Genomic DNA, 24,898 nt, shown 5'->3' on the forward strand with positions numbered 1-24,898 from the left:
AGCATGCTGATTGCTTATTATTTTACACAGAGACAGATTAATTTGAATTCCAGATCTCTCCTTCCTTCCCAAGACTAGAGCTTCTTAGATATTTTGTTCCTCTCTACAACAGTTCAGAGTTTAGTCATCTTTCTTATAACGTATAATACACAACTCAATTTTGAAAGTATTCTAAATTGGCTTTTCCTACTTTGGGTTTCTTCTACTCATCAGTGATTATCTTCTAATTTGAATGAATTGGTTAAGTAACTCATCCAGTTTTGTATGTTCCTGTGGTAGATATTTTTTGTCTTTTTAATGTTGCCTCTTATCTTGTTTGCCATGTCATGACTTCTCTTGCCTGTACCAGTTGGCATCTCTTGATGAAATCTTGCAGGTTTGATATTGATGATCTCGGACACTTTTGTTACATTACATACAACACAGCCTCTGAGTTTTGTCTCCCTTCAATCACCTTTCTCAAATTCTCTTCGCGGATTTAAGAAGATGCTTTATTTATAAACTGAAATAGGAAACAGAAGAACCTACCAAGTGGTAGTTTTGTGTTATAGAGAAAATACTTTTCTATTCTTAAACATGTATTAAATATGTATTGAATAACACAAAAAGTGTTAAGACTGTATGGTTCTACTCAGTGCCTGTTGTTTAAATGGTGTTTTCAACAGGTATGCTTTGGTGGTATGTATATTAGTTGCCTTTTCCTGGCATGGGACTCCTTTACTTTTACTTACAAGGCATACTCTATTTAAAAAGAAAAAGGTATCTATACAATCATTCAAAAATACAGCCTCTGCTGTCCATATATGTGGTAATGCACTGCACATTATTTCTGTGAAGGATCTAATGGAGATAAGATTATTCCTGTTTAATCCATGCACAATTCCAATGTACTTCCCTATGCAAATTCTCTGAATTTCTGCTGATACATAAGGAGAACTTTTGTTCCCCAATACAAACTGTTGATGCTACCAACTTGGAGAACTCTCCTTCAGGCAGTGGAACTCACTGGTTTGAGACTTAGTGGACTAACCCTGCTAAAAAAAAAAAGTATATTAATCAACCTGGAAGGGTAGTACAAACCATGCCAAATGAAGAATTTAACCATTCATAGTAGTTGTGATTAGTACGATTAGTGTTGTGTTTGAAAGACAGCCATGGGATTATTAATATTTGAACTATTTTTGCATTTCGTATTACATATAGCTTAACGTGTTGTTCTAACAAAAAAAAAAATTTCTTTCCTCATTCAGTTTCTCTTGCTATAGTTTACTAAGTTGCTCTAAATCCTAACAGACTTCCTGGAAACAGCACATGAAGTCCCTCCACTTAGTGAACTCCTGTAATTACAGATACTCAGCTAGTAGCAGTTATAGGCAATTGTGTACATATTTGTTTGCTGGCTTAACAAATATCTAGTAGTACCTTTGGGTTGGGCAAGTGTTTGTTTACTGTGGTTACAAATACGTAAGTAACAGCTACAGGCAGTTGTGTACATGTTTATTTGCAGTAATTACAGATACTTAATTATCAGCTAGAGGAAGAGTTGGCTTGCTGTAACTTAAGATATTTAACAAACAAGTGTTGCAACATCCAGTTATGTTCTTTCAAATGACAGTGAATCTTGAAAGTAGCATAGTTTCCATTAAAAAAGGCTCTTGCAATGAAGCTTTAATATGTGTAGTTTACTTTTCCCCTGTGGATTATTTAAGCCATTTTGTATCTAAAGATGTCCATTTTTATTGCCTGTTTCAACACTCTAATGGCATAAAAATCAATAGGGGATATATCTGATAACTTGATCAGTGCATCTTAGTATGGTAGAGCATAAATGTGTGTTTTAGTTTTCAGCTACTTGAGGAACGTGAGATTGAATAAATACACCATGGAAGGAACTTTGGTGCATGTGGTTTGTGTCAGATGTAATGTAGATCCTTCTTGATTGTGTGTTTGTACAAGGACTACTATTTCTACTGCCCTTTATTTGTGGATTCTCACCTTGCTTACCTCAACTGATATGTGAATTGTTACAGCTTGCTTTCCTGACAGTCTGGATGCCACATGTTGAACCATATTCCTTAATTTTTAATTCCAGTAAATGCAAGGGATATCCCAATCTTAGACATTTTAAATTCTGGATCTCAGTGCATCTTTATGATCTTTACATGTCCCCAAAAACGATCAGTTTTGGGTAACCGTATATTATATAGGAAATTACACAGAAGTATAAAATTTAGCTCTAGTGCATTCTGTTACACCATGACTTTCCATCAGTACTGATCGCAAGTAATTTTTTGAGTTGCATATTCAAAATATTTCAAATTTAACACACTCAACTTTATATGTTTAACTAATATCAACTGTAGAGAAAAGTAAATGTATTTGTTATTACAAATACTTAACTAGTTACAGCTACAGGTGTGTTTGGGTGTACAAGTTTGCTGCAGCTAGAAAAATACTATTTTTATGGGAAACTTGACTTACATACACTGTCGTATAGAATTTTTGTTTGAAGGCAATGTTTAACTTTACGTTGGGGCCCGGCATGGCCAAGCGTGTTAAGGCGTGCGACTCGTAATCTGAGGGTCGCGGGTTCGCATCTCCGTTGCGCCAAACATGCTCGCCCTTTCAACCGTGGGGGCGTTATAATGTGACGGTCAATCCCACTATTCGTTGGTAAAAGAGTAGCCCAAGAGTTGGCGGTGGGTGGTGATGACTAGCTGCCTTCCCTCTAGTCTTACACTACTAAATTAGGGACGGCTAGCACAGATAGCCCTCGAGTAGCTTTGTGCGAAATTCCAAAAAACAAAAAAACAACCGTAAATTCAGCTACGTAGATTTCTAAAAATATTCATTTGTTTTTATCACGTAAGACTTTTAAGAAATCGCCAAGAAAAAACTGTCACTTCGACCAAATTATTATTTCATTTACCACAATGAATATTTTATATTACGTTTGTTAATAAAAGCACAAACTGAAAAAAGGGAAGAACATTGATGTGAAAAGAATATGTTTGCTCATTCACCCTGATTCGTGTGTACGTGAAATCTACGTCTTTTAGCCTCAAAAGTACGTGTTGTGGTGGTGGTTTTTTAATGTATTGCATTTAGAGCATCTTGTTTCAATGATCAGCAGTATGTATGCGTGTGTGTGTTTTCTTATAGCAAAGCCACATCGGACTATCTGCTGAGTCCACCGGATCAGCAGTAATTAGCTGTTATGTTGATGTTTCACCTTCACTGATACCTCCTCTCCATGGCCAAGTGGTTAATGCGCTTGACTCTTAATCCGAGGGTCGCGAGTACGAATCCTTTTGCAACAAATATGCTCACCCTTTCAGAGGTGAGGGCGTTATAATGTGACGGCCAATCTCGCTATTCGTTGGTAAAAGAGTAGCCCAAGAGTTGGTGGTGGGTGGTGATGACTAGCTGCCTTCCGTCTAATCTAACACTGCTAATTAGGGACGGCTCACACATATAGCCCTCTAGTAGCTTTGTGTGAAATTAGAAATCAACAAATATTCTCTCCATTTCCCCAATGTATTGATGAAACCTTTTCCCTTGTTCTTCGCTGACGGCACCGAGACTTTCAGGAAAATATTTCATATGGGACTGTAAGAAAGGGAGTGTTTAAGCTCATATTACAACTTAACTCTTTGAATTTATCCAACATATTATTGATAGTATTCTCGTAATTTGGGTTCCTGTTGTTTCCTTAAAATGTGTTGACCTCTAAAGGTAATCAATGCTTTTCTTTCAACTTTTCTCGTTGACCATTTGAACTGTTTATTGTAAGTCAATTTCCTTGTCTGAGGCCCATCAAAAATTCCTTCTTCACACTTAGCTTCGGAAAGAATTGGAAATTGTCCACATAAGTACTTTAAGCAGCCGTTATCTTTGTCTAATGCCTTTACAAACTGCTTTAACAATCCCAGTTTTACGTGAAGGTAACAGGACTTTCTTTGTGGCAACCAAAATTTCACGTTCAGTGTTCTTCAATTTTGGTATCAGACTGACTCTACATGATCATTGCTTTTTTATTCAGTGCTGATTTCGTGTTCTACTGCCCCATTCACACAAAAAACACAAACTTTCTATAACTTTTAGGTCTACACAAAGTAGCCAACCATGTTCTTTGTATTTAACCCTATTAAGAAGATCGAGATTTTCATGTTTCCTTTAAGTAAATCAAATGAGCAAAAGGAACAAATGCATATAGGTTATTATTGCGAAGGAGAACACCTTTTAGACTTTTGGATAAATCAGAGAACAACTGCCACTCACTAGGTTCATAGACTGTAGCTTCTTGTAGTGATATTAATTCAGCAATAAACCAGTGAAACTTCTTGTGAAAAATGTTATAAAATCTTTCTAATTATTTTTGTACCAGTAAAAAACATATCCTTAAGGAAAGTAAGTTTTTAGCCCGAATTCTGCTCCTCAGAATCTGTGAAGAATCCTTTGGAAGGCTCAAATCACCAAGTTCACTTTGTGTGAAAAGTGGGTTTCACCAGACGTTTCATTTTGAAAACAATCTGTTCATCATTCCTATTGACATTAGTTTCACATTCAGATGAAACTGTATCAAGAGTTTCTGGTAGAGTGGATAAAGGTACATCATGTCCATGAGCAACAGATTTTATAGCAAGTTGAAGATTTGGCTAACAACTTTCCTTTTATTTACGTTAAGGTATAAGGTATTTCATCTTACACAAGGAACAATTGCAGTCATCTACGTGGTTTCTAGGCTCACGCCAGACCACTGAAATTTCAAAAGACAAAGACTTCTCTTTACTTTAGTTCATTGTCTCAACTGTTTGACATCACTGGTGCAAACTTTGTTTGTTTGATTTTGAATTTCGCGCAAAGCTACACGAGGGCTACCTGCGCTAGCCATCCCTAATTTAGTTGTGTAAAACTAGATGGAAGACAGCTAGTCATAACTACCCACCGCTGATTCTTGGACTACTCTTTTACCAATGAATTATGAGATTGACCATCACATTATAATGCCCCACGGCTGAAAGGGCGAGTATGTTTGGTGTGACGGGGATTCAAATCCGCGACCATCGGATTACGAGTCGAACGCCCTAACCTCCTGTCCATGCTGGGCTGCAGACTTTGTGCAAAGACTATGATTTGTCTTGGTCCACAAGTTTTATCCCAAAATACATGAAATACGCTTTTTGTAACGAATTCTAGAATGTTTTGATTTTGTTTCTTTACAACAAATTTAACAGAATATGTTTGAGTCACTTATCAGGTCATCCCTTAAATAATGTCCGGTTTTAGGTTCAGAAAGGATTTCAAACGCTTTTAATGTTATTCAATCATTAATGTATGTTCCATTATTTTAAATTACTTTCTGCCAACGATTCACAAGCTTCTGAATGCCACTTCTATAAAATTCTTGGGGTTTGGAGGAAAAGAATGTAGAGAGGTTAGTTTTGACATCTTCCTGATTTCATAGGTCTTTTCCATCAAGATAGTTCTGTAAACTTCGTAATAGATGATAATCAGATGGGGAGAAGTCTGGATAATAAGGAGGATGTGAAAGTTTTTCCCTTTCTAGCTCTTCAGTCTTCGCAGATGTGATCCTTGCTGTATGGGACCGTGCATTATCCTGGTGTAACACAACACCTTTATAATTGATCAAAGCAGGCCTCTTTTTCTTTCAGTGCAACATTCAAGCGCTCTAACTGTTGCCAACAGAAGTTTGATGTAATCGTTACATTGAGTGGCAGCAACTCAAAGTGGATCACACCAACAATATCCCACCAAATGCTTAACAAGACTTTCCTAGGCTGGAGGTCCATTTTGGGCTGGGCTTTAGCCAGTTTACCTGCACTGAGCCATTGTATGCGTCGCATAACATTTTTCATCTCCAGTCACTAACCTGCCCAAAAACGGTAAGTTACGTTCACGAGAGTGCAGAGAAATGCAAATATCTATTCTTGCTCTAAGGTTAGCTTCTGCCAAATCATGAGGGACCAATTTTCCAAGTTTTTGGCACCTTTCCAAACTGTTGTAGATGATGATGAACTGTTTAAATGTGTTGAATTAAGCTTCTGTGCAAGTTCTTCAACTGTTAGAGCACAATCGTCATCAAGTGCAGCCAGCAGCAAGTCATCATTAAACTCAACAAGACGATCTGAACGTGGTGCATCACTTAAACTGTAGTCACCTGATTTGAACTTCTGACACCACTTTCGACACTTTCTTTTATTAAGAGACTCCGCACCATAAACACCTTGAATGTTTCGTGTAGTTTCTGCTGCACTATTGCCTTTTTTAAACTCATAATGCATGATATGTGCTCCTCAGACACATCTATCTTCATAAGAGTTTATTTAATTAATGATCTGAAAACGTGGAGTTAGATTAATTTCTTTTATTTGTCTGAACATTTTTATACACGTCCTACTACGTATTTTAGTCATTAAAGCCATCTGCAAAGACAGAAATGATGATGCACTTTCTCTATTAAATTTTCGGACATTACTTATGGGATGACCTTATACATTACATCTTGTTGCCATAGCGATAAATAAGTATATAATATTAAAAATAAAAAGTGATGTTAAAGTGCACGAACAAACAAATACTTTCCAGAAATCACACATCATATGGCCTGTTAACTGTTTATATACTAGTATTTGTCTCTTGTGGGTTATAAAACAATGAATAAGACTCTTACGTTGCGATTGGTCTAGGAATATATATAGATAGAGGTTGTCGACATTTTAAGCAAAACAAAATGTGACCAAATTTCAATGAAAGTAATTCGCTTATGTAAAAGTACACAGAACATTTTGTGAAAAATCTCTACGTGATAGAGAAAAAGGGATATATTTTTGGATTTAGCGTACAGGAATTACTGTAGAACATATAAAAATTCCAAGAAAATAAAACCATCATAGCCTGTGTAAACAAATTAAAATATCCTGCACAAGTAGTGGATGTTGTTGGAATATAATAAATTAAGCAAATTCAACACATTAGGACGTGGTTGTCCAGCACATGAAGTGGTGGTTATTTTGGAAACATAATAAAGAAAAACAGTACATGTATTAGTTGTTTCTGGAAATATGATAATATATTGCAACACATATGGTACTTGTAGCAAAGTGATGCATTAATAAAACGCAACACGTATGGTCATTGTTATTAAACCCAGTAAAATAAGAAAATCCAGCACGTGCAGTTTTTTTTTACGGGAAACATAATAAATTAAGAAAGTAGCACATATGTTGGATTTCCTTAATTATTTATGTTTTTCATAACAACTGTTTGTTGTACTTTATTTGTTTAATCGCTCTCCAACAACATTCAACATATGCACTACTTAAATAGAATTTTCTTAATTTGTTTCCTAGATTTGCTCTCATTTCCTACTTATGTTTTACACAACTATAGACAATCGTATTTAACTGGTGGATGCAATAAATCAAGAAAATTCTACACATGTGGTTGTTGTTGTGGAAAACACGTTGGTATTTCCCATTTTCTTGCAGTTCCTATATTAACCTGATAAAAACTGGGTCTTGATACTTGTAGTGGGCACATTTTGTGCTCAAGTACAAACAAACAATTTTGTATCAACTGGGAACTCTGTCTTTCATTTGTGTATCTTTAGAGACACGCAGCAAGTTCACCTGAGAATTGACTAACACAACCTTTGCCACAAATATTTATTCTGTTTCTTGAGTTAATGGTAAAGTAATATCGATTACTAAACATTGCAAGCCCTCCTGCACTTGACATGTAGTTAATCAAAACTGATGAATTTGCCAGTCTTGCTACCTGATGGGCTATGGAAAATTACTCTCAAGTGATCCTTTCTGTATCAATGTCTGCGCCAAGGCATCATTGGCATTAGGCACGTCATAACCATAACCATAGAAAGAAAGTGTTATGCTGTAGCACCAGGATATATTGGCTTTTGATATGCCCTTAGCAAAATATGTGTTGGACAAGAGGTACCCACTTGAACATCATGGTCTATGTTTGGTACGATCGGTTTCACTGCCGTTGTGAACGTTTATTAAGTTTTTTTAATGACCCGTTTGAAGTTACGACTTCAAATGTTATCACTTTAGCAACTATATCTATTAGGATATCTCTCAACTACAAGTAATGCTTCATCATCTAACGAGATGATCCCTTTAATTTGCAACAACGGTGTTTTTATAGCCTGCAAATGCCATCTCAGTGTCTGTTTCTTATACAACTGGTGAAAATTACTAATGAAGGTACTCAAAATCTTGATGAATCACCTTCTTCAAGTCTTGGGCTGATAGACAGTTCGGTCTGTATGTTAGCAAAGTTTGGTTATCATCGTATTCCTTTTCCGTAACAGCACCTAAGTTAGATGGTATACTGTATGGGGATTAAACTACAGTCTTAGGTTTAGATGTTGCATAAACTTAAATAATGGTTTAGGATTTCTTTTCTAATGCTCTTAAACATGAGGGAAGATATCTGCTTTATCTATACTACATTTATCGGTAGTTTTTATGCAAGGCTCTCTCAAATACAGAACTTCATTCATGTTAGACTTAAACATCTTATATGCTGGTGATGCACAATAATACATTGGTGCTGAGAAACGTACTAGAACGAATTTGATGTCAAATTCTTGAGTCACAGAACGCCGATTTACTGAAGGAAACATTCCTATTGGATCTGCATGACGCCAGGTCACTCAATGACTTTAGTTTGCTCCAGTAATGTACCCCCCATCATAGGGAAGCTCTTCACTGCCTCATATATCACCAACTCGTGCCCATTTTCTTGCCAGATGGCAAAACAACTTCTGTCAGTGAATGACAACAACAGCATCTTAACTGTCTTCCAAATGTGGATGGTATCGATCTCAACATAAAAACCTCAAAAGATGAGACAATTGTTTGGCCATTATGAACACACTATCTAATGCCAGTTATTTATACTTGGATCCATGGCTACAGTGAGATGACCATTATGGACCTTTGCATCATTGTAGCAAATTCAATGATCAGGAACAGATTTGCCCTAAACCTTGTCATTCTTAATAATAATAATCACGAGTCTTGGATTTCGTTTGAAAACCATTATAACTTAGGTATGTGACCCTGAATGCTAACATCTTAATCAAAATTCTTTATGATAACCACCTCTCCTCAGCACTCGCCTCTTCTTCCGCATCATAAGTCCCCATACTTGTGAAAAATTCTATTTTTGTCAGGTTCAGAGTATTAGCTCAAACACTTGAGATCAGAAGAGTACAGGCATATGCTCATTCAAACAAAACAATCCCCTATAAAAACAGTATTCACAGCCAAGGCACCAAATTTTCTTCTTCCTACCTACTATCTATGATATTTTCAGATTCATTGATTTCCTTCAGAATAAATAAGTAAGATGCACAAAAACAATAAGTCTAATGGATATTATATCAGAGGATAAACGCAGATACTAAGTAGGGAAACAAATATAAACAAATGCAAAATCAAAGAAGCCCTACTTATACAACAACTAAAACCAAAATTAAACCAATATAAAGGAACACGTAACTGCAAGACCTGGCATGGCTAGGTGGTTAAGGCACTTGACTCATAATCTTAGGGTCGTGGGTTCGAATCCCCGTCACACCAAACATGCTCGCCCTTTCAACCGTGGGGGTGTTATAATGTTACGGTCAATCCCACTATTCATTGGTAAAGAGTAGCCCAAGAGTTGGCGATGGGCGGTGATGACTAGCTGCCTTCCCTCTAGTCTTACACTGCTAAATTAGGGACGGCTAGCACAGATAGCCCTCGAGTAGCTTTGTGCGAAATTAAAAACAAACAAACAATCAACGATAGAACGAGTTATAACAATATCATTACTATTTTTTCTTACTTGGAACTGGCTTGCCCTGTGGACAGAGGCGTAGATTTTTTACACCCGATGTTTGGCCTCAGATTAAGAAATTGACTTTTGGCATTGTTTCACAATATCTATATATAAATAGCTTACAAACTATAGATTACATTTATTGTTAATAGGCAATTAAATCAGCAGTATAAAGCAATAATGAATTAAATATCTCCTTACCACTATTGGTCCAGGTTTTCAACGTATTATCATAATTTATAACGCCTATTATAAAACACCCGAATGCGTTGGTAATATCTCATCAATGAGACAAAATCCGAATACCAATGTCAGTCTAGTCAGACGTCATGGAAAATCAAAGATAGATGGGAAATCCCCAATGCATTTGGATGCTATTACCACAGGCATTATCCGTTATGACAATAAGTTGGCAACGTGAGCCAATAACAACAATGCTATATATATATAGTGAAATTAAATAATTTATATCTAAATGAATAAACAAAATCACGAGGAAGGACTGCGTTACAAACAGTAAATCCCAACCTCTGATTAATTGTATTATAACCCTAAAATATTCAAACCATAAAGCAAAACACATAAGCATGAAATCTTTTAAAATACGATGCACATTTCTTAAGAAAAAAGGGATCCTAGTGTACAATAATTCCACGTTGTATCTTATATCTTAAGATCCCTTTTTTAATAAAAATGTGCAGCGTATTTAAGCAAAAAAAAAAACATTTATGTTAATGTGTTTTGGTTTATGGTTTGAGTATTTTATGGTTATAATGAGAATATATATATAAGAAATTTTGAAATTAACCAAAATTACATAGTAAAGCACATAGGCACACAAACAAAACCAATATGTAAGTGGTACACAAACACTTATCGTACTATCACTAGCACCATGTTATACATATTTATGAACAATGGAATTTTAAATTTTTTAATTATTTATATGTGGAGACATTATTAAATTCTGGGTGACTCCACTGTAAGAGGTAAAAATCCTGTGGTAGATCGTGTTTAGTTTATACTACTTAAAAATAAAACAAACATTTCTGAGATATATTATTAAGTTATATAAATATTTTTTTGTAATTCAGCAGCTTTAGCAAACTAATTAATCTGGGTACCTGCTTATTAATATTTATAAATTTTTAAATGTTTGAATAATTATTACAATTGTAACAATTAAAATGAAATCAACAACATTTGCTGGACCTAATTAATTCCTTTTCTCTCATAGAACAATTTTGTAATCTTCATAAAGTTCCTCACTGTACAACTTTAGTACAGCTATTGTTAAAAACAGTCATTGTCCACTTTTTGTTTCATCCAACCATCTTCACCTTTCTTTTGCTCTTCGTATGCAATCTAATATTCTTATGTTATTGCTACTCAATAGTACTATATATTGTAAAGTTACATTCTGACTATGTTCTGACACAATGTTACGAAGTTACGTTATTACTACACTTATGTTACGTATTATTCGGGCATTACCAACCAATTCCATGTCATTACTGGACAGCTACTGGAAATGTTTTATAAACGTATGAGCTGCTGGTGGGGTATTTTATTCCAACATACAGTAACATACATATGATACGTTACTGTATAATCCATCTGAGGCCTTAAAAGAATTAAGGTTAGTATACGGCCTCAAACAAATAACATTTTTAAAGACATAACGAGTTGAATATACAAGATCAAGCAACAATGACAAACCCTTGCCCTTCAGAAATGATCCAAAATAACGTTAGTTAAGCTGGTAGAATGAATCAGGTTTTATGTACAACCTCAAATAACTGATATATGTTTTAAATATATTCCACGTGGCACGTGGAACATTAACAGAAAAAAATGAAAATGAATTGAAAACTTTTATTCTCAAATGCTTTAAATTGAAGTAAAGTGTATAACACATGGACCAAGGTATACACATTAGTGTAGGATACATGGACCAAGTTATACACATTAGTGTAGGATACATGTACCAAGTTATACACATTAGTGTAGGATACATGGATCAAGTTATACACATTAGTGTAGGATACATGGATCAAGGTATACACATTAGTGTAGGATACATGGACCAAGTTATACACATTAGTGTAGGATACATAGATCAAGGTATACACATTAGTGTAGGATACATGGACCAAGTTAAACACATTAGTGTAGGATACATGTACCAAGTTATACACATTAGTGTAGGATACATGGATCAAGGTATACACATTAGTGTAGGATACATGGACCAAGTTATACACATTAGTGTAGGATACATGGATCAAGGTATACACATTAGTGTAGAACACATGGACCAAGTTATACACATTAGTGTAGGATACATGGATCAAGGTATACACATTAGTGTAGGATACATGGATCAAGGTATACACATTAGTGTAGGATACATGGACCAAGTTATACACATTAGTGTAGGATACATAGATCAAGGTATACACATTAGTGTAGGATACATGGACCAAGTTAAACACATTAGTGTAGGATACATGTACCAAGTTATACACATTAGTGTAGGATACATGGATCAAGGTATACACATTAGTGTAGGATACATGGACCAAGTTATACGCATTAGTGTAGGATACATGGATCAAGGTATACACATTAGTGTAGAACACATGGACCAAGTTATACACATTAGTGTAGGATACATGGATCAAGGTATACACATTAGTGTAGGATACATGGATCAAGGTATACACATTAGTGTAGGATACATGGATCAAGGTATACACATTAGTGTAGGATACATGGACCAAGTTATACACATTAGTGTAGGATACATAGATCAAGGTATACACATTAGTGTAGGATACATGGACCAAGTTAAACACATTAGTGTAGGATACATGTACCAAGTTATACACATTAGTGTAGGATACATGGATCAAGGTATACACATTAGTGTAGAACACATGGACCAAGTTATACACATTAGTGTAGGATACATGGACCAAGTTATACACATTAGTGTAGGATACATGGACCAAGTTATACACATTAGTGTAGGATACATGGATCAAGGTATACACATTAGTGTAGAACACATGGACCAAGTTATACACATTAGTGTAGGATACATGGATCAAGGTATACACATTAGTGTAGGATACATGGATCAAGGTATACACATTAGTGTAGGATACATGGACCAAGTTATACACATTAGTGTAGGATACATAGATCAAGGTATACTCATTAGTGTAGGATACATGGACCAAGTTAAACACATTAGTGTAGGATACATGTACCAAGTTATACACATTAGTGTAGGATACATGGACCAAGTTAAACACATTAGTGTAGAACACATGGACCAAGTTATACACAGTAGTGTAGGATACATGGATCAAGGTATACACATTAGTGTAGGATACATGGATCAAGGTATACACATTAGTGTAGGATACATGGACCAAGTTATACACATTAGTGTAGGATACATAGATCAAGGTATACACATTAGTGTAGGATACATGTACCAAGTTATACACATTAGTGTAGGATACATGTACCAAGTTATACACATTAGTGTAGGATACATGTACCAAGTTATACACATTAGTGTAGGATACATGTACCAAGTTATACACATTAGTGTAGGATACATAGATCAAGGTATACACATTAGTGTAGGATACATGTACCAAGTTAAACACATTAGTGTAGAACACATGGACCAAGTTAAACACATTAGTGTAGGATACATGGACCAAGTTATACACATTAGTGTAGAACACATGGACCAAGTTAAACACATTAGTGTAGGATACATGGACCAAGTTAAACACATTAGTGTAGGATACATGGACCAAGTTATACACATTAGTGTAGGATACATGGGCCAAGTTATACACATTAGCGTAGGAGACATATACCAAGTTATGTACATTAGTGTAGGACACATGCACCAAGTTATGCACATTAGCCTCAGTAATTGTTATTACCAAACATACCATGCGACATTCAGAACACAAGTTACCAAGAATAGTAACTGTAGTTTTTATCCATTTGTAGATAGTTAATAGGCTTGAAGATCATACACGTGTCACAATTTATGGATCTATATACAATGGTTTAATGATAACTTGTATTATGGTTCAAACTGTTGAACACAATTAAAATAGACAAGAAAAATATGAACTAAACTCGTTTCAGTATAAAAACAACAACAGAATAAACTGTGTCACTAGAAATGTTCGTGAAAATAAGATAAAGTTGAGTTTTATACTTTATTCATCTGATTTAGAAATGTTGGTTTCTTCACACTGAGCGAGATACTTTGTTCTATAACATGTCTACAGAGATCCTGTGGGGTACATGTTGTGTCTACACTACTGATTGTAAAGATGTACATCTGAAGACGCACCATTGTATTATCACAGGACATCACGAATATTAATATTAGAACCATAAAAGCTTCAAAAACAGACATGTTTTGATACAGACCCATTTAAAACAATACTCCATCCCAACCCACAGTTATGATTATATATATATAGGCTAGCATGTGGAATACAGCCTTAATCTATAAACTTTTGTTAATATGTGAAATACTGGTAATTTAATAACCGTGTTGGTTCTAATATTTTTACAATTTTATTGTCAAACAGGATCAGTAGTTCACCAGTATGAAAATATAACTTTTGTTATAACTTGTCAGTGTTGAGTCATTTTAACAAATTAATTACATATATATCACAAAACATATTATATTATTTCAGAAACTGTAAGTATACTTAGCAGCCTGTAGGTGGTTCTTGTTTTACGCGAAATGTGAATATTTGGATAGAATCATATATTAAAATCTTTACTAGTATATAGTCTATAAATTAAAAATATACATGTAGCGTAACGTTAGAATACAAGCGTTGTGTAGATAAACAATTAATCTAGATTTCAGGTCTAACGTACCGGCCTAGCCAGGTGGTTAGGGTACTTGACTTGTAATCTGAAGAAAACGGATCGAATTCCTGTCACAACAAGCATGCCCGCCGCGTTATTAGTCGGGGGTGGGGCGTTATAATGTGAGTCAATCCCAGTACTCGTCGGTAAAATAGCAGCCCAAAAGTTGGCGGTGGGTGATGATGATTGGCTGCTTTCCCTCTATTCTTAAACTACTAAATTAGAAAAGGCTAGCTCAGATAGTCTTTGTGTAGCTTTGTGCGAAATTTCAAAAACAAACAATATAGGTCTAACACTTATAAATGTAGTAAACGTTATCGAAAAACCTGACAAACAAGTTGACTCTCTTTAGGCAAAGAAAGATATCAACCGTCAGCACACATGAAATACTGCTAAGTAAGTAAAGGTGATTATATAGAACACATCTGGGTCCAGTTTAACAATTTTTGTACCAGTTCTTTACTTTCGACTATATTACCAAAACGAACGAATCTGATACCCAGCCTATTACAAGACATCTAAATTTTTCATACCTTCAATATGAGGCACTGAACCCTAGGTAACTGAAAATATCTAGGTATTGTGTATCTGGAATGTCCATAACTGTGTCTCTCTGAACAAGTGAACAAAACTAATGAATCGGCAACTAAGTCAGTGATTATTGTTGCAACGTTGGAATACTTTATCTAAATCATCAGTCAAAACTGTAAACACAAAGTTTTCCTGTATGTAATAAACGTTACAGAAACTCGTCATACTTACACACAAAATGTCAGATAGTAAAACTAGCTCCGCTTTCAGTCACGTCACGTCTACAAGTGTCACTGTGACTGAAACTAAGCTGTTATTGGTGTGAATATCGTAAAAAATGGTGTTATTACAGTAGCTTGTGGTAAACATCCACTTCAACGCAACTATATCAAAATAAAAGTCGAATATGTCCCTCACAGAATTAGGTATGTCAGTGATATTGTGTTAATTGGTTTGGTGTACCTTGAACTTTGCTCAAAGTCACACGAGAATTTAGCAGTGAAAGACTGCGAACTCTTCAGCTAGTCTTTTAGTCATGAAAAGTGGGATTGACTGTCACTTTATAAGGCCTCAATGTCTTAGTGACATCAAAATACCAAATAATATTGCTACTGCACCACTGGAACCTCCTATTCAAGATGTTGATTTGGTTATTCAAAATTATTTTAATATAATATTCTGAACCCTGTGTGCACTGCTAAAAATATAAAATGTGATAGTATTAAATCATCACACATGAACAATTTCAATATTTCAGTAAATGGAGAAATGTTTTCTTGATCAGTTTCTGCTAAATAATAATTTAGTATTGAAAGAATCAAGTAGGATCGAACATGTTATGAAGATTTAAAAACTTGTTTGTTAGAATCTTTTAAAGAAGCCTATCTAATAATAGTAGAACTGTACAAAGATACGATCAAATGTAAATTAGTTAGCACTTTGTATTTTCAGTACGTGGTTGCATTGAAATTAACAAATGTAAAAACATTCTTCATGTTGGTCAAGAACCATTGTAATGAAAATATATCAGACAAACTGTCTGTTCACTCTTTAAAGAATTCAGACTTTAGTTGTTTTTTATAATTTTATTTATACAGCACACCTACAGTTTTGATAAAATCTTATTGCAAAAACATATACATGATTTCAGTTATTCGTATCAATAAATAATCTTAAGATGTGGATATAATATATTTGAATCTCTTCTGAATAAAATGTTTCAACAATATCCTTACCATAATTGATGTTTCGTACTACATGGAATCAGATATTACTGTTATATCATTTAAATGTGTCATTACATCTGTGATCTGCCTTTACAGGTTAAACATATAGATAAGTTATGATGGCAAATATTTTGCATAAAGAAAGCCAAATGATTCTACTTTTGAACTTACAAACAGAAAGAGCAGTAGATAAGTTTATCTACAGTAATTTATGTGTAAACTTGATTACACACATAATATTTGAATACAATTTTGGTAATGTCGATTTTCAGCTTTGATTTACATCTGTAGTGTCTATATATTTTTAAACAAAAAGCTATTGTACGTTGATTGTGAATTTATGAAAACTTACACCGTAAATATATTTCCGATAGATGCCACTTCTCATATGATGGCTTTACCTTCAGTTTCTGCCGCCACTAGTTCCACTTACCCAAGGTTTCAACAGGATCGTGACTACTTCCACTGTTGCAGCTGCTTCAAAGAAAAGAAGTACCGGAAGTGTGAGTCGAGGTATCAGTGAAAGAAATTATCACGATATCTTACTCACATTGACTTGGTTGAGGAAACAGTGATGAGCACCCTTCGGAAAGTGTCCAAATTCATCTCTATGGAGTGTAACATCTCAACTTAGAGGAATGCATATGTGGGAGAACGCTCATAACCAGATACAGTCTTCGCCTATCCTGACAATATGTTTCACTAAACTGAGTGTTAAAAGAGGATGATATCCTTAATTGTAGATATGATGGTTGGTCCACCTTTCCCATAGTAATGTGTGATATCCTAGCCAACACAATACATCTAGACTAGTTTATCTCCTTTCTATACCAGACCACCTTGGAATCAACTTTTTGAAGAAGATATAACAGGGGTTTCTTAACCAACTAATATTATTTATAATATTATAAAATATTATAATATAATATTATTTATAAATATAAAATGATTTTTTTTTCAAATTCAAAACATAAGTAGATATTTTATTAGTGCCAAAATGAATCATGCATCAGTTGCACACAATATCAGTGTTCAAAGAACAAAACCAATAAAACATGAATTTCACACAAAAACAAAAACATAATGAATAGTTACTGCAAATCAATGTGACTTTTGCTGTTGCCCTTCAGAGATAAGTTCAGAAATGTGCAGCTTCACCTTGGCAAGTGCCACTCTCATATCATTTTCGCAACAAAGTCTGTTCCTTTTTTTCGTTTTTATGTCTACCATCCTTGCAACAAACGGTATGAGTATCTTAAGTGCTTTCTTAGCAATAAGAGGGTACGCTACAATTTGGTGACACCAGAACGTTGAGAGCGTTGTTGTTCTCAAAAGTTGCTGTTGAACCTGGCTCTGCTGAAGTTCAATGATTTCGTCGAGGTATTCATCATTGACATCTGCTGTTGCAACACTAAACGTTAACTGTCTCACCCATGCTGGATATGATTCTCTGGTGAGGAAGTATCTGTCGAAAGACTTTGCGAGCTCATCTAAGTGCATGGCAATTGCTTGCTTCAGTTCCCCGGGTACAGAAATGTCTCCAATTTCAGACACATCTTCGATCTTACTTACACAATCGTCCAGCAGGGGAAAGTTTGCGAATTTATCATTCTCTGTTCGTCGTTTCCATAACGGTAGCTTTTTTGAAAAGCCTTCAGGTTTTCTTCTGCTTCGATGATGTTGACTCCACCGCCCTGCATCTGTTGATTGAGATGATTGAGAGCATTGAAGATGTCGACCATGTACTCTAAAATGAGAATGAACTCAGATTTTTCGAAGCAATCTGCATGACAATGTTGGTGCTCTCACAAAAACATGGCTAATTCCACACGCATGGCAAAAACACGATTCAGCACCTTTCCCTGGGATAACCACCGGACGTTAGAATGGTACATAAGTACCTCGAATTCAGAGCCCATTTCATTACACAGCTCTTTGAAGATGCGGTGCTTCAGGGCACAATTTCTCACAAAGTTCACACATTCCACTACAATCTTTAATACTTCTGCCAGTTTTGAAGGAAAGTTTTTGTTGCAATGCATGCCTGTGCAGAACACAGTGCATTACAATGATGTGTGGTGCATCGGCTTTTACCAGCGCACCAAAACCAGAGTTTCGTCCCAGCATGACTGGAATTCCGTCCAAACAAACTGCAGAAACCATATCCCACGAAAGATAGTTGTCTCTGAAAAAGTCATCCACAAGTTTCTTCACATCGGCTGCCTTAGTTGTTGTTGTAATAGGCTTACAAAATAAAAAATCTTTTATCTCGTCGTTCTTCACATAGCGCACGAATACAACAAGCTGGCTTAGATTGGAAACGTCGGTGGTCTCGTCGAGTTGAAGGCTGAATTTTGCTGGGCTTGAAATCAGATCTGCAACTACTTGAGCCAAGATATCATCGCTCATGTAATCTATTCTGCTGCTGATGGTGTCATTTGAATGAGGAATTTGGGATAACTTATTTTCAGCAGCTTTTCCCAGCATGATATTCGCCATCTCCAATGCAGATTGTTCAATGAGTGCTTCACCAATGGTGTGTGATTTGCCCTGCTTTGCGATCAAGTATGAAACTTCGTACGATGCTGTAAGGATCGGTTTGTCGATGGGTACAAAGCCGAGAACAGGCAAAGTAGCCTTTTCATCGAACCTGGCTCTCTTTACCTTGAGTTCAGCAAACGTTGTGTTCTTGTAGTTCCCATCTCCATGCAGCTTCAGGGAGTGTTCTCTTAGTTTTGACGGTGCTAGACTAGAATTGCTCAACTTGGCATTGCTAATCATGCTTTGAGGACGCTGACTCCCATCATGTTCCCTTATACACGTGAATCCATATTGTACGTATTCGTCCAACCACTTTTTGTTTTTGCTCGACATAGTTAGTATCGACGGATTGAAATATTAGAAAAAATGACAAATTACGCACAATTACTACAGTTACAAGTGGACTGCTAAGCACACGAAGTTCCCTGCAGCACAGATATTAAGGCCAAATGATGTGACGTGATCAGCCGCAGCCAATGATGGCCAAGTGGAGGATGACTTCACGAATCATACGAGTAAGGTGAACGGAACGGACACATAGTGTGGGTGTCTTGACCTCCGCACAACTCCTGAGACTGACTCACCGAACCCCTGGGGTTCAACTGAACCCAGGTTAAGAACCACTGACCTAAACGAAATGAAAGTAAATTCGGACCGATTGAGAAATCTGTTGAAAAATACTCCCAGGTGAAGAGGGTATGAAAAGTAATATGAAATTTAAGATTCGTGTTCAACTGGAGTGAATTTTGAAACTACAGTTACTTAATAACTGTACAAAATAAAAAGTAATAAACTGCCTGATAAATGTTATAGTAAAAGCAAGAACGAAAAAATTTAACACATCATAAAACTATTGTGTCAAATGTAGAGATGAAGATTGGAACCCCCATTCTATTATCTCCTATTGGTTAGTTCAGAAGAAATCTGGTTTTGGAAAGTCAACATTTCACACAGAGATTATATCTTCTGTGAACATCTGCCTTGAGTATCTGCATGACACTAGTTTTTAGGCAACTTCAACCTGAACTCACGTAATTCTTATTAATGGATAATGATGTTATTGTTTACAAGCTCCCTCTATACTTCTCCACTCGTGAAATTTCATTATTGACGAGGAAATAAGTCGTAATTACCCAAAAGGACACATATGCATCAGAAAACTTGTGGGTGAAGCGGCTGTTTGATAGGCATATCATATACAGATAATCTGTTTTGAAATTCATCGGTTCAACTACGTGAAAATCTGTACAGCAAATCCATTGGGTAGATGCCAAATCATGACGGTTCAGTGTTTTAAAAAAGAATTAAAGATCTGATACCTGCTCTACGATTGATGTAAAATTTCACCACGAAATTGTCAGAATGGATCATAATCAAACAATTCACTGGCAGTGGTAAGGAACACAAACATGTCTAATGAATAGAACAGAGGTCGGACACACTGATGTGGAAGAATTGTTTATGCTAGAAGATATGTTTAAGATGGGATTGTTGTTCAATGATGTATCAAAACCAGTAAACATTAACATTTCTGAAAAAGTGTGGGTTTGGTACGATTAAAAGTGAGGGAATCAAAACAGTGGTAATGGATTATTTAGCCACTCTCGAGAACAGTAGGAAATAGGGAAAATGGTTTGGTGAGGAGGATACAGTATTGAGTAGGAGTTAGTAAGTATTTGAACATTTTGTCAATTCATCCAAAACGGGTTTCCACCATCAGAAGTATAAAGATAAGACTGGAGGACTCTTTCCATGAGTATCAAAAGAGAAGGCTATCTTGTATGTAATTACGAAACCACAGACCACGTCAACAGAGATGAACAGCAAACACTCTGACCACGTGACTGAAATTATAGAAGACAATGTAGTGTTTGAAACAATAAAATATAGCACCAATGAATGAAGAAAAGGAAGCATCTAGAGAACTCTGCAATGGGAATAGGAAGAAAGGCATTTGAGATATAGACCTTAATATGGAGTAATGGTCCAATGAAGTGAAAAAAACTTTTCCAAATGAAAACGTTGGACAGTTTAATAGTTAAACCCCCTCCATGACTTTTTGGGGACACCAAGTAAAACCTTGTAAAAGGGTTAGTAAATTTCTTCACACCTAAAAAGTTCAGAATAGATTCTAAAGAGGATGAAACTGAACAGGTAAAGAACTGATAGTAAGGGAAAAAAGAACTGGAGTGAAAGCCTATGTGTAAGAATGGTTGTAATCCATCCGTTCTTTTACATGTGGGACCAGAGGATTAAAATTGTATAGAACAAGCCACACCAGAAAATAGGATGGAACAAGAATCATTCCAAAGGGACCAGCATCTCTATGAAGTACTTCTGACATGAGATAAAGACATGAAGTGCAAGGAGGCAAACAAAGAAGGTTCAGGAAAAGACAGTGTAATTGTGTGCTTGATAGTTAAACTGAACTTAATGGGTCAGTCAGTTGTCCAAACATTCAAAATTTATACCACAGTTTGTGAATCTAGATATTGCACGTAAAAATAACTATAATTCTTAATCGAGGAATCAGATAGACTACGAGGATCAAACATATGGTCCTGGAAATGTAGTTGGTCTAAAAAGAAATCAATATGTATGCAAATGTAAGTAAATGAGGAAAAACACGTAATGCATCAGGATTAGATTTATACAAACTGGATTGTGAAGGAGGGAAAAAGACCTGGAATGGAATATACATGAGAAATTATGCCCACATAATGAGAGGATGGTTGAATACTGCCCTCAATGGGAAGTTCACAAAGCCTAAGAAGTAAATGGACATAAACAAACAAGCTGACTTCCTGCTAAATTTTCTATTGAAACTGAAGGGGTGAAAGAGAGTAAAATCGATGTTAATGAAGTGGCAGGCTACATAATGGTGTTCACTAATATATGAAAAGTGGCTGTAACGTCATCAACACGTAACTTTCCTTTCCTCGCCAATGTTGAAATTTCACTTATTTGAAGAAATTCTTCTCTCACAAAGAAATAGTAACATGAACTTCAATATTAATAAATGAAAATATATAAGTCGAAAAACAAAACAAATCTCTCTCATTAAAAACTAGTAAATTTACAAAACGCAATTTTTTATGTTTCATGAGGGCAAAACTATAGAGAGAGCTAAAAAATAGGAAGTTAGTGTCTTCTCAAATTGTTGGAAGACATACGCTGCATTATAAGAAATCTAAGATTGTCGTTAGTAAACCACTAAGAAAATTGTACGAGACATGAGTAATTAGTATGTGAAGAAATGAAAATTAGTGAACAAATACAATCATATGATTTGGGATTAGGAGTTAAAAAACAATAGGTAGATTGTTTACTGGAGAAACTCGTGAGAGTTTACATGTTAACAAACATGAAAGTCTGGATTTATTTCAATTCTTCTTTGTGACATGCACTGAATGAATATTACAAAACTAAACAGTACAAAATATTTCTGAGTAAAACTGTTAGTATAGATTTATAATTATGTTTTACTCAAAGTTTAAAATTTGATACGTGGGTTGTGCACCCAACATCTGAAATGTGCTCCCAAATCGGAGTAGGATAAAAAAAAAGCAGTTAAAAAGATAGATTAAAAAAACAAAAAGCATAGAGCAATACGGTGATAGGTAATTGCTTTTTTATAACTCACAAATTATGTTTTAGTTCCAGATTAGTTTTAACACCATATCATACACAAGGGATTTTTTCTGACTAACAATATCCCAATTTATCTTTATTCATGGCTTGTACACTTTCACGAATGAAGACGGTAAAGTCTGTTGTATTCAAAGACCCGCACACCATCTGGTAGTAAGAGTTAATAAAATATTGGATCGTTCATGAAAATACTCAGAAAAGTTGAGTAACTCATGGTTTTCGTTAATAAAGTAAAATAGTGAACAAACAGGACACGAACTTTAAAATATAAGTATTCTTTGTAGGGATAACACTGATCTGAAATTAGTACTTAAAGTAACCATCCATATCAAACAACTTTAACCAACACCGAATGTCATGTAGTATTCATAAAAATAGCACTTTTTAATATACTTACAGCATTTTTTATTTCAGTAATTTACTTTCTATGTATTTTAGTTTTGTTTGAATTATCGTTAATTCAGCAATATATTTTATTTAGTTAGTTAGCAATTACGTTTATTTTATTTTATTTTGAACACTGAAGATGGAATCTGTAAAATATTGAAAATTTTATCTCTGTCCCCTTCTGTTATATGAATCCATTTCTTCATCTTTAACCTAGTTGTCTGCATGCTGTGACTTTGAAAAATTAAAGTTTAAAAATCAACCTTGAAATCTGCTTTCTTTCAGAATGCAAACTTCGATACATCATTCCAAAGTTTCTATATTTTAATGAACGAAACCAAACTTTGAAAAATTAGTTAGTTTATCAGATTTGTCTAAAGAGACTAGTTTCATCCTAGTGAATAGATTGTTTATCTATATAATTATAACATAAATAATCAGTGTAAATTGGTCCTACCTAAAATTGTTATTTTAACTAAAATGACTACTTAATCAAAAAATTGCTTATTGTTATAAACTCTACCACATTATCAATGCCCCTTAATTTGTGTCACCCAACGTGAGAAAATGTCCCAAACACAGCTGAAAGAACGTAGAAATAGAAATGTAACATTTTAGTAATGATGATACGACACTAGGTAAACCATCACAGGGTATTAAGTTGCTGTTGTGTGTTATATAATTATAATTATCAAACTTTACTAAAATCACGAACTAAACACAAAGATAATTAATAATACAACAAAATAGTATAGGCTATGTATTAACGACTGTAGCATGATATATTGTTGGAAATATATATTTTTGGTAAATCCAATATATAGAATTACACCATATTTTCTAATCTCACTATAATATGGCGTTTATATTTATATCTATCTACCGAAACTATAAACACATTATGGCATATCTTTCAAATGGCACCACAAACAAAAATCTATTTAAAAATTCCCACTTTTGATATTCTAGATTCAGACAATTATAAAAATAAATACCATACAAATAACATTCCTTTGTTTGTCATAGATAGAATGTTAATCTCTCTCCTTGTGACAAGAACCCAGCTTTCACTAGGACTAAACCTAAAGGTTTGATTCTATCTTTATTGATGTAATTTATAGTTTTAAGAAATGGAGTTTAAAAGAAAAAAAAACTTGTTTTTTTCAATAAACGGTAGCACGTTTAACAGATAGAAAATGACCGTTTATATCAACACAGTCCCAACACTTTTCCCCTGCTGTACTTACCGTAAAAACAATCTTTTTTTTTTGAAAATGTTCACTTTTTTAATATTTTCAGTACGACGTTATCTAAAACAGCCCAATATTGGCTAACTCTAACTGCTAAGCCTCTCACAGGTTGTAGTGTAACATGAACGTCACTTACTAATTGTCTAACTTGTGTTTCTCATTCAATAATTTAATTTAGAGTTATATAATGACGTAATGTGAATATACCTTTAAATTATTTATACAAAATATTATACCTACAAATTGTACTGACCGAAATACCATGAAATGCAAGGTGCGTTCGAATACAAAATTGTTCTTTTTCTTCGTGTGGTTCGGTTCCTACTTAAATATGTTGTCACCTTAGTTACTATACGCAAATATTCAATAATGTTATGGTTCCATTTTATTGTTGCCTTTCTCAGTTTGTATTGGTTAGAAGCGTAGCAATACCTGTCAATCAATTGTTATGTAACGTAAGCGAAAGAGAATTAAAATGAAGACAAATATTAGGTTGAGGAATAATTCGTG

General features: G+C 34.8%; 1 protein-coding gene across 1 annotated transcript in view; it reads left to right on the plus strand.

Annotated features, from left to right (window-relative positions):
- LOC143223674 (uncharacterized) overlaps positions 1-17,204 on the plus strand; it is a 47,323-nt gene extending 30,119 nt beyond the window's left edge. Inside the window, exon 4 of the mRNA XM_076451941.1 lies at positions 16,934-17,204. Coding sequence (XP_076308056.1) covers positions 16,934-17,082 — 149 coding nt within the window. The 3' untranslated portion in view covers positions 17,083-17,204. The remainder of the gene's footprint in view (positions 1-16,933) is intronic.
- Positions 17,205-24,898: the final 7,694 nt, after the last annotated feature.

This window comes from Tachypleus tridentatus, chromosome 8 (genome assembly GCF_004210375.1).
Source record: "Tachypleus tridentatus isolate NWPU-2018 chromosome 8, ASM421037v1, whole genome shotgun sequence".
Taxonomy (NCBI): Eukaryota; Metazoa; Arthropoda; class Merostomata; order Xiphosura; family Limulidae; genus Tachypleus; species Tachypleus tridentatus.